The 12,487-nt window shown below is 42.5% G+C and overlaps 1 protein-coding gene across 1 annotated transcript; it reads right to left on the minus strand.

Moving 5' to 3' along the window:
• Window positions 1-295: 295 nt before the first annotated feature.
• Window positions 296-8,040, minus strand: rtbdn (retbindin). The gene is made up of 5 exons (XM_034539809.1): window positions 7,881-8,040; window positions 7,692-7,791; window positions 6,635-6,763; window positions 6,327-6,423; window positions 296-652 (listed from the first exon to the last, which is right to left on the minus strand). The coding sequence occupies exons 1-5, from the start codon at window positions 8,038-8,040 to the stop codon at window positions 296-298; spliced, it is 843 nt and encodes a 280-aa protein (XP_034395700.1).
• Window positions 8,041-12,487: the final 4,447 nt, after the last annotated feature.

Raw genomic sequence — 12,487 nt, forward strand, 5'->3', positions numbered from 1 at the left:
AGAGCCCTTGCAGAGATGAGGATGCTGCTACATCGGTGATATTTTCTTTTAAAATCCCGGCTCTTTAGGTCGTTGAAATAAATAACCAAGTGTTTATTGAGAGTGTTGCAAACTAGTCAGTCTATCTTAGACAAGTATACTGTTTTTTAAACCATAGAGATTACATGTAGAATGTGACGATAATGACAGCTGTGTGGTAAGGTTAGTTAGCGGAGCGAGGCTACAACTCTGTTTCAAGAGATAGATTAGGATCTAGACAATGGTCTCTAAATATGTTGCCACCTATCACTCCACTCTACAAGCCGCTCCCGCTACCCTCCACGTCGTCCACCACCACAGAGCGCTTGCGCAGCACAGTGTTGCCCTTCCGGCCACTCCTGGCCTGCGGGGGCAGCTTGGTCTGGCACGGGGCGCGGTACTGGGGCAGGCCGGCCTTGGTGGTGTCCAGCTCCTCCGGGTCGTCCTGCTGGGCCCTGAGCGCAGCCATCACGTCTTTGTCCGAGGGACTGAGGGTCAGGCAGCCGCAGGGGCGCCCGCCGGCGCCCTCCGCTCCGACCTCGACGACCTCTCCCGCGTCCTCCGGCTCATCCTCCACGCTCATGAAGGCGTCCCCCCACAGGCTCTCGCAGAGGTCCCTGCCGTGCTGATACATCTACACACACACACACACACACACACACACACACACACACACACACACACAACATATTCATAGTAAATAAAGATTATAAATATTTCTACCCAATATATAACTTTTATAACTTTATCTTCCCTGGTCGTACATGTTGACCTCCCAGGCCAAACAAATCCCAGTACAGCCTTGTACTTTAAGTTGTAGTTTTGTGTCTCTCTTTGTAGCCATTTCATGTCTCTGTGGTTATTTTGCTGCCTTTTCGTAGTTGTTGCAAGTCTCTTTGTGGTCTATTGGTTTCTTTGCAGCTGTTTAGCATCTGGCTCTTGGTAGTTGCTTTGTTTCTCTTTGTGGTACTTTGTGTCTCTTTATATTAAGTCGGTGTCTATTTGTGGTTGTTTTGCCCCTTCTCGTAGTCATTGTAAGTCTCTTTGTGGTCTCTTCATGTCTTTGTAGTTGTTTTGTTCTCTTTGTAGTCTATTTTGTCTCTTTTTGGTCGTTTGATGTTCTTTTTGGTTATTTTGAGTCTCTTCCTGGTTGGTACATGTCTCCTTGAGTTGACATTTTGTAGGGGAAGGCCAGGCAGGCCTGACACATCGGACACTTCTGAAATGACCTGCTCGTTGTACATTATCCCTTACATATTCAATTGGTAACTATAGCTGTACATGGTGGAGTAAAAAGAACAATACATCCCCCTCGTATGAAGTATGAAGTAGCATAAATTGGAAAGACACTAATGTACCACAGATCATTAGAGTCAGGAGAGCGCTTTAGTAACGGCTAATGAGTGCTCAAATTGGGCTAAGTACATTTTATTCCAAACTGGTATTGAACTTTGGAGTAAATCTCACCTTTTTCAACATTCATGAAGTATGGCCTTTCTTAGCTTGTGAGCAATCAATGGAATAATTCATTGTGGCCCTTTCAGGGCAGCGCCGGCCTTGAAAACAAACACCCTCTGCCAGGTGTTAGATGGGGCTGCAGGCACCTGGCAGCTGCTCTCGCAAACGGCTTATGTTGGCATCTCTCTCTCTCTCTCTCTCTCTCTCTCTCTCTCTCTCTCTCTCTCTCTCTCCCTCTCACTTCGCCTCACCTTGTCTCCACCAGCTTTGAGAGCAAGACATGATGACCTTGAAAAAGCTCACACTGGTATCTAAAAGAAGTCATCTCTGCGGCGTCTTTCTTATGGTTGAACGACGGACAGATCTAACCTAATCGGAAAAAGGTCACTTTCGGCACCTTTTTGTGTACGCCACCTGACAGGAAATGCATTACAGCGCTCAGTCTTTATAAAGTTGTACTTTTTGCGGCAAAACTCCAATTACTGCTGACATCGGCTTTATGGTTTTCTGGAGCATGACAAATTATACCCCTTCTCTAATACGGTGAGACGCACGGATTAAAGAGGGACTGTGCATAACGCAGCAAAAAAAGAAAAAATCGTAATTCAACATTTAAGCTGTTTAACGTAAATGGCGCTTCAAAATAGTTGGGGGAACTAATTGGTGAAGTTCGCGTGAAAAACACACCACGCGTTGCCATACAGCTCATTTTGTGTTCCATCTATAACTGCGTCTTATTTTCTTTTACATTGCTTCCCTCACTGTTTGTTTGTCTCTGTTCTTCTCCCACCCCCACCCCAACGTCTGCTTCCTTTCATCCTGCTGTCGGTTGGAGGATTAAGAATAAATCACACAGGGGGCTCAGAGAAGAAAAAGCTGTAATATATTTACCGTGGTCGAAGGACAAAGAGGATGGCGGCTGTTTCTCTCCACCACATATACACTCTCTACCTGATGCTGAGGTCTTATTGCAGCGACCTCATTATATACACAGGGCACACACACACACGCACACATTTTTCTGTCCTTCCCCAGGCTGACGTGGTTTGCTGCCAAAGCTAATTCAGTACAAGCACAAGTGGCTCGAGACGACATGGTGTGATCGAATAAGTGAGATATAGACATTTCCTGGGGCTCTATCCTGTCCTTCCCATCCCTATTTCATTCAATACTGCCCTTCTTTGTCCGAAAACTATACAATGTAACACCTGGTGTGAAAACGAAAGAAAGCGGAAAAAGAGGAAAAGACAGGACTTCAATCCGTGACATTGATTGAAGATACATTTATTTCTCGTGGCAATCCTCTTTTGCAATTATTCTTTTGGCCAGGGGTCAAGATCAGATTTAGAAAAAGGTCAGTTTTGTTTATGTAACACCAGCTGAATGGAAATCATCCAGATTTGAGAACAAATGACGACAGTGATGGATGTATTGAACCACACACAAATATAATATCTTCTCAAATTATAATATGGAAGCCAGGACAATATTCAACAGATTTTTAAACAAAATGTAAGAGGTGATATAAGTGTAACTACAACCTTTAAGCTATGGATTAAAGTTCTAACAGAATATTGTTTTTTCATCCAATTTAAAATTCACTTTCAAGTTTATTATATAACTTGGGTGTGTTTATTTAATAGATTCTGTTTAATATCTATGTTTTAATATATTTTATGTGAATTTAAATCCCAATAAAGAAGAATGTGACACAACATAACAACGTAATAACGTGACAATGTAATGTCACAGCCTAAAGTAACAACCATAACAACCACAATTAACTGACCTTAGCAAACTTCCTTACATAACATTACATCACAAATTTAACAGCTCTACGTAACAACACTACATAACAGCGTTAAATCACAGCACTACGTGACTACGCTACACAACAGCGCTACATAACAGTGCTATACAGCGCTACATAACAGCACTATGTGACTATGCTATGTAACTGCGCTATGTAACTGCGCTACATAACAGCACTGCATAACAGCACTATGACTACGCTACGTAACAAAGCTACGTAACAGCGCTACGTAACAGCGCTATGTGACTACGCTACGTAACAGCGCTACATAACAGCACTATGTGACTACTCTAGGTAACAGCGCTACATAACAGCACTTTGTGACTACGTTACGTAACAGCGCTACATAACAGCACTATGTGACTACGCTACATAACAGCGCTACATAACAGCACTATGTGACTACGCTACGTAACAGCGCTACATAACAGCGCTATGTGACTACAATGTTTACTTTTGGTTTCACGAGGAACACGAACCTGAGTGAAAGTCCTGTGTCGGCTTGACCCATCCACCACCTCTCCTTTCCATCCGTCATACCGCGTAACTTTCAACATCATACTTGATGAATTGAATGCAAAAACATCCACATTCTGGTTTGCAAGAAATGTAGGATGCAAAAATTTCCCGACGACTTGGTTGCTTATTTGTTACCCCTTCATTGTCTGTACTTCTTCCCTGACTACATAAAAGTATGCGTTAGGTATTTCTTTGGTCCCCTGAACGTACACAATATATACACAGTAATTTGCAAGCTGTATTATGATGAAGACAATTAATTCCCTATATCTGATCCACAGATGCCGCTCTAGATGTGTTTTTGTGCCAGCGCCTGGCAAGGACAAGGCCCCAGTCTTTGCAGACGTAACCTCATTCCCACAAAATCCGGAGCAGAGAGAGTTACTAATGCCGAGATAAATCAGACCTTGGCTGGGAAATAATGTTACCAATGAGTACAAAGACAGAGTGAGACACAGAATGCCAGAAGGAATGTTTCGCATGCAGTGGTTGTGTGTGTGTGTGTGTGTGTGTGTGTGTGTGTGTGTGTGTGTGTGTGAGTGTGTGCCTATGTGTGCCTTTAAATGCATTAGCTTGTTTCTATGCAAATTGACACATATTGCAGTCACCTACTACAAATCCTCATCCGCATATAACACACATACACACACACACACACACACACACACACACACACACACACACATAGAAGCCTGCATTTTGTTCCTATCTATCGGTTGAATTTTCCAGGAACTGGGAATCCGTCGAGGATTTTAAAAAACGTTTCATGTGGATTTTCTCCACTCACAGTGTATGTGTGGATTAAGCCATTTGAATGTAAAGCTTAGAAATCTCTAAATTCAGAGTTGCGAGAGGTTTTCCGTGCATGTTCGCACAGACATGAGGTGTATAAGGTGGACTAAAGCGCCAAACAGAATGAAGCTTTACTGCTGTGAAACCCCCCTGCAAAAAAAAGAAACGTTGCGAGAGGCTTGTTTCTCTCTAAGAGGGACCGATCTGTGGAATGTGCTCAATGCGGTTTCTTTGTATTTGGGAACTGTTTAAAACACTTCGTTTTGAGAGCTACTTAAATTCATTAGGGCCTTTCTCAGCGACATTAGAAGGCGCCTTACAGGAAAATGGGCCGATACAAATGCAAAGAGCACCAACACCCTTTGAGGATAGTCTCTCTATCTCTCTCTCTCTCTCTCTCTCTCTCTCTCACTCTCACTACAAATCGGTCATTTCCAGTAATCACCCACAGAGCATTACTAATAGGTCTGGTGTCTGGGGCTTTGTGTTCATTTGTGGTGGAGAGAGAAAAAGAGAGATAAAGGAGGAACGAAAAAGGGAAAATGGATGGGTGGAGGAATAAATGGATGGATGGATGATCAAGGCTTTAGTTCATCTTTGTTTAACACGCTAACTTTGTTAGTTAGCACAAATATAAAGTAAAGCTGAGGTTAATGGGGACGTCACAAGGTACAAATACTAAAGATACAATACAAAATGGATGAATGAATTGATGGATGAATGGATGGATGGATGGAGTGCCATGGATGGATAGATAGACAGATAGATGCATGGATAGATGGATGAATGAATGACTGGATACATGGAAGGATGCATGGATGGATGAGTGGATGAATGGATGAGTGGAAGAATGGATGAATAGATGAATGAATGGATGGATGGATGAATGACTGGATGGATGGATAGATGGATGGATGGATGCGTGAATGGATGCGTGAATGGATGGATGGATGGATGAATGAATGGATGATGGATAGATGTATGGATGGATAGATGCATTGATGGATGGATGGATGGTTGCATGAATGGATGGATGGATGAATGGATGGATAGATGCATGGACGGATGCATGAATGAATGGATGAATAAATGATGGTTGGATGGCATGTGGCGAGTGACGGTCAGTCACGCCGGCCCCTCGGTCACTCTGCCTCTTTTTAAATCACCCAGCTGGCCTCTGGCCGCTGAAGCAGGACCGAATCTGAACCTTTTCACGCTTCAGCCCACAGCACTGTTAACCCTTTGCTTCCCGCACACTCGTTTGAATACAACCACGCAGTCAGTGTTTGGCCTTCTACCTGCAGCTCATGGCTCCAATGACATGCCTCCACACGGTCCGTGAGGGGGATTTCCAACCTCTGACACCTCCTTTGCTTTCCTCAGCTAAGGCGTGACCGCACTCTGCTCATATAATGCATCAGGTTATGTTCCTAATAAAGCTAAAGGAGCGTGTAACAGCAGCCGTTATATTGAAAGCTCTACATAACTGCTTGACAGGACGAATTATGGTGGCGGTGTTCGTGCTGCAGTATGATCAAGGCCTTGATCTTAGTTTAACATGCTAACTGAACCCACCCACAATGCCGTGCTGCTCGTGGGGCTAAACACACTCAAAATGTCTGATTTCTACTGATGGTAAAGAAACAACAACAACAACAACAAAAAAAACACAAGGCCCCCAGATTATGTAAGCAGCCAATCACAGATGTGCAAGATCACAGCCTACCTGCTGATACTGAACACATGTTCCTGTGCAGTTCTGTCCCCTGGGGTCTTTGGCCCAGTTACGAGCACACGTCATGTCCATCCTGCAGGCATCAAACCTGCAGAAAGGTGGGTAAATTCTTTGAAATGGCAAAAACATTCAACTTTAATTTTAATATTTCCTCATGTTGTGTAGCAGAAAGTGAATCCCCTGACTACACATGAATGCCGTTCATTGGACACACGGTACGCTAAGCCGGATAGTAATCTCGCTCTTGACAGCCTTATAGGGGAGGAGGGGGGGTATTTAGATGTACTTGGCAGACTCACCAATCACGGCACAAGCTGTGGCAGAGCGGCACGGCCTGGATGTAGGAGCGGCGGTGGGGGTGAGGCCAACGCGCGGCATCGGGGGAGCAGCGGTAAAAACACGACACGCGCTTCAGGAAGCCCTCACACCTGAGGGGACAGAATTAAACCTTGATATTGATATTGTCATGCTGTCTAATATCTTGTGTGTGCGCGTGTGAGTGTCTTGTTGGAGTGTCGTGTGCATGTTGCATTTTTAATTTCTCAGACATACAGTAAATCTCAAGGTTGGAAGACTATTGTGGGTTTAAATATTTCACTTAATATCGCTGAGGAGAAAAATATTATTTCACTGAAGCTACTCAAACAATAACTGCAATAACTGATTGTTGTCCTCTTTGAGGCAATGGGAACTGTAACTATTTAAAACATAAACATTGCCTATTAACACATCTAGCAGACAGCAAGATTAGCATTGATTTGCTGTTGTTTTCTCCGGCCACCGAACAAATGTAGGTCTTCTGTTTACTCTTCTTTTAGCTCTGTTTTGGGTCTCCACCAACTCCTGAGGGAAATATTAGAAACCATGGCAGCTAAATTCCCCACAGTGTTTACTAATTACTTTAGTTTAGTCTGACTTTGTCTGTTAGCTGTTTGGCTCAGGGTATACAAAGCTTTCGTGAAAAAAGATGAGACGTCAAGAGAAAAGCTGCCAGCCATTAACCAAACACAACAAGCTGAAAGAAGATATATTTATAGGTGAACTACAGATTAGGCCAGTCATGGTAATTACGTTATCAACTTATCGTACAATATACGAAACATGACCTCGATAAATTTAACGTGATCAAATTATCGTAAAGAAAATGGACATGACCCCGTTTATTTTTTACGATGTATGGACAACACGTCAATCATTTTTACAACATGAATATTGCTTTTTTCCCAATACACGCACTTGATTATTTTTACGTTATCGACTTATTGTGTGATATATATGGACATGACCTCAAACATTTGCTTTAAGTGCCATGAGGTGGAATCTAAAGAGCCTGGATCAGGAGGGGTATCTACTTACTCAGAGCTCAGGGGCCCACACTTGTCCCATGGCTCGTTCTTATTGACATCAGAGGGCACATGGGAGATATCCTTGATGTCTTCTTCAGTGCAGCAGCTATCTGTGAGCACCAAGGACCGGGAAACATGTGCCGTCAGCTCGTCAGTCAGCACAGTCACCTCGACATTTGTACACCATTTAAACACTTACTGTCCGCGTACAGCCCGCACTCGCTCAGGTGCGGCTCCGGGCCTGGCGCGGCCTTGTGCTTGCCGTCTTGGAGACACACGCCCTCCGAGCGGGCGCCGCCAATCAGCGCGGCCGCCAAATACGCGCAAACCAATAGCAGAGGGCGAGAGGTGACACCCATCTCTACAGCCACGAACAGGTCTGAGGGGGGAGAGTTCAGCACGTTGGATAGCCGCAGACAAAAGGCAACGTAGTCGCACCTGGATCTCAAGCAATTAAAGACAACAATGCACACACAGTATGATGCATATATATATATATATATATATATATATATATATATATATATATATATATATATTACGTTGACAGAAGGAATTATTATGGATGTTTCCTGTGGAATTAAACACGTCAGGAGTAAAAAATCCCTAATCACAGCTATTCTCACGCGGCTCCGTAGTTCCAACCATCAGTGGCATATGTGTGTGACTTAGACATCCCGCGTGGGCCGTTAAGCGCCGTGTGGGCTCCGCATGCGGTGACCTAGTAGACAGGTTGAGCCTAATTAGGGGAGACGGAGGCACCGCGCTGAGGTGGATGACATGCGTAGTTGTTTAATCTGACAAGCGGCTGGCCGGTGTGTAGCCCACATAACACGAATTAGGCAAATCTGTTGGACGTGGCCACATGGCCCTGATTTGAAGAAATGCAGAAAATAAGAAAACGGACGAAAATGTGAGAAACTTGGCGCATTAGTTTAATCTCACCTTCCAGTTTTAACATCATAGATTATAGCCTATACTCGTTGTTATAAATTTTAAAAAAGAAAAATATGAATAGTTTGTTCGTCGCAGTTTTCAATATTGTACCAATAAAAAGCAATGGCATTGTTTTAAATGTGAAGCAGCTAACCTGATCTTGAAGATAGAAGAAAATAATAAAATAATGTTGGTATCGACAGCTCTGTGCAGAATATATGAAAAGTAACATATTGCAGGAACATCTTTACAAAAGACTCATTTTTTAAATCACGCAGTTGGGGGAAAAACAATATATTCATTTTTTGTAGTCTAGTGGTGCTCATTTGTGAGTTTACACTGGCCACTTAATGGTATTTTTTAGTTTCATCTGCTGTAGAGCATATTCTTAATTTAATTTAACGCATGCGTAATGTTGCTGTGATATCGATTCCGTCTGGTATTTACACCCTAAGCTTCATCAATGGCAGCTCCGGATCGGTTGTGTTGTTCTTGTTTTACCTGTCGGTGGTGAAGGATGCTCCGTCCGGGGTAGTGTCTCCTGTTGTTATGCTTCTCTGCCGGTGAGTGTTTCCCCTGCGTCTCTCCGCTGTGTTGCTGTGGATCCAGCGCCTGTAAGCGGTGCTAGGTGCTCTGGTCTCCTCCTCCTTTCTCTCTCTCTCTCTCTCTCTCTCTCTCTCTCTCTGTGCTGGCTGTGATCTCTTCTTCCTGGGGGCCGCTGCTCGACACTTTGTCACCGGTTTATATGAAGGACATTTCAGTCCCTTCCACCAGGCCCACCCCCTCCCTCTGCCCCATGCTGGAAAGTCCTCTCTCTCTCTCTCTCCCCCCCCTCTCCCCTCCCTCCCTGTCAAGCACACACAGAGAAAAGACTCCCTCCTTCTTAATCTCCCAATGAGATGTTTACCAAATCCTCCTTGTTGACAGCCTTCCTTCCATCAGAGTTAGTCCAAGGAATGTTGTAGATGGAGATGCCAAAATAAATCTAATAACAATAATAAAACCAACCCAATTCTCTGTCTTATAGCACAAGGGCTGTGTTGCCCTTGATGCTGAGAGGATCATTCATAGGTGGTGCTGAGTCACACCTGTCCCCCACACCCCACCCCCGCCCTTTCTGTATCCACATATACACCCTCTGAGGTCAGGGCTTTTGCCAGATGACAGGGTTACAGGAGGGTATTGCTGAGATTTAATACTGCGTGATGTGCTGAGGACAGGGTACACACATCTTCTGGGAACAAAACACTGCGAGCGAAGCTGCTGCGCGTTGCAAAACCCTTCCTGTTCCCATAAAGACAGAGTTTAGGTCACCCTCCTTTTCTGGATTACATGTGTTTGTTTGTTTGTTTTTTGCCACCCGTGTGCCACCTGGTGACCTTGCCGGCAATGCTACCAAAAGGTCTAATCAAATTGACATTTGGTGGTAAACATTAGTCCAATGGTGGTGCTATAGGCTACGTGGTCCAAAGGGTGGAAACATGAGTTTGGCGAGCCAGTGTTTTTTTCCACCATGCGTCTATTACAGCTCCTGGCTTTTAATCTCACCTCCCATTGGACCCTGTGTGCAGCCTAATCCCTGGCTGGGTTCATCGCTCTCTCTCTCTCTCTCTCTCTTTCCCTCCCTCCTTCCCTCCCTCCCCTAGTGACCTCCCAAGGCTTTTGGCCACAGAACAGCAGATGGAGAGTGTCTTGTGGCCTAGATACATCCACCTAAAGCCAAGGCGTGGCAATTGGTGGCATGCCTTCGATATGATTGGTTTTGGCAACCAAACCATGCAGGGACAGGAAGGAACCAGACAGACTGGCCATCACATAAACACCCAGATTGAGTGCAGATGAAATGGTCTCACCGGAGGTTGAACTGGAATTCAATATACTGAATACTTCAAGGAGGACATGAAAGCCCTCGCCGGCCATGTTGTCCACCAGACTGTTTCATAACTGCCGAGGGTTGTCACCGCAGAGCACTTTATTTCTGGGGATGAGAGCAGAGGAGCGAGAGACAGAAAAACAGCTCTCCATCTGGTAATTAGAGGAGGAATAAGGATATCCTTTGTTTGAGAGCTATTCAGGGAACAGAGAGAGAGGACAAAGCAGCCCATCGCTACTCTCTGTCCCTTGTTGTCATTCTCATTTAACAGGGTTGGGTCACTGCCTGCTCTTGGGCCTAAGCTGGCAAACAGTGTCACCCCTCCTCGTCGACTCACTAACTGAGAGACATTCCTTTACTACAATTACTATCGACATGAAAACCGTTTCCAGTAAATGATAGCTGAACTTGTTATTCAACTAACTTTTAAATTAAAGTAATGTTGTCAGTTGAGTCACTAATTGCTGTGATACTGATCTTTAGTAAAGTGCGTGAAAACTAGCTTACAAGTGAGAATGAAAAAGTTAGCTAAAAGTAAAGAACGCAGTTAGTTAACTAAAAGTAATGGTTTAGTTAACTAAAAGTAATGGATACACAGTTAGTTAACTAAAAGTAATGGTTACACAATTAGTTAACTAAAAGTAATGGATAAACAGTTAGTTAACTAAAGTAATACATTAGTTAACTAAAAGTAATGGATACACAGTTAGTTAACTCAAAGTAATGGATAAACAGTTAGTTAACTAAAGTAATACATTAGTTAACTAAAAGTAATGGATACACAGTTAGTTAACTAAAAGTAATACATTAGTTAACTAAAAGTAATGGATACACAGTTAGTTAACTAAAAGTAATGTATAAGCAGTTAGTTAACTAAAAGTAATGGATACACAGTTAGTTAACTAAAAGTAATACATTAGTTAACTAAAAGTAATGGATACACAGTTAGTTAACTAAAAGTAATGTATAAGCAGTTAGTTAACTAAAAGTGGTTACACAGTTAGTTAACTAAAAGTAATGGTTACACAGTTAGTTAACTAAAAGTAATGGTTACACAATTAGTTAACTAAAAGTAATGGATAAACAGTTAGTTAACTAAAGTAATACATTAGTTAACTAAAAGTAATGGATACACAGTTAGTTAACTCAAAGTAATGGATAAACAGTTAGTTAACTAAAGTAATACATTAGTTAACTAAAAGTAATGGATACACAGTTAGTTAACTAAAAGTAATACATTAGTTAACTAAAAGTAATGGATACACAGTTAGTTAACTAAAAGTAATGTATAAGCAGTTAGTTAACTAAAAGTAATGGATACACAGTTAGTTAACTAAAAGTAATACATTAGTTAACTAAAAGTAATGGATACACAGTTAGTTAACTAAAAGTAATGTATAAGCAGTTAGTTAACTAAAAGTGGTTACACAGTTAGTTAACTAAAAGTAATGGTTACACAGTTAGTTAACTAAAAGTAATGGATAAACAGTTAGTTAACTAAAAGTAATACATTAGTTAACTAAAAGTAATGGATACACAGTTAGTTAACTAAAAGTAATGTATAAGCAGTTAGTTAACTAAAAGTAATGGATACACAGTTAGTTAACTAAAAGTAATGTATAAGCAGTTAGTTAACTAAAAGTAATGGATACACAGTTAGTTAACTAAAAGTAATACATTAGTTAACTAAAAGTAATGGTTACACAGTTAGTTAACTAAAAGTAATGGTTACACAGTTAGTTAACTAAAAGTAATACATTACTTAACTAAAAGTAATGGATACGCAGTTAGTTAACTAAAAGTAATAGATACACAGTTAGTTAACTAAAAGTAATGTGCGGAGTTGGGAGTTGTGGGCCGCTAGTTGAGTTGAGAGCCGCTAGTGGAGTTGGAGTTGGGTCCGCTAGTGGAGTTGGGTCCGCTAGTGGATTGCATGAACATGTTGCGTTGTTGAGTTGGGGGCTGTTGGGGGCCGCGAGTGTAGTTGAGGGCCGCTA

The sequence above is a fragment of the Cyclopterus lumpus genome, chromosome 8 (assembly GCF_009769545.1).
Source record: "Cyclopterus lumpus isolate fCycLum1 chromosome 8, fCycLum1.pri, whole genome shotgun sequence".
Classification (NCBI taxonomy): Eukaryota; Metazoa; Chordata; class Actinopteri; order Perciformes; family Cyclopteridae; genus Cyclopterus; species Cyclopterus lumpus.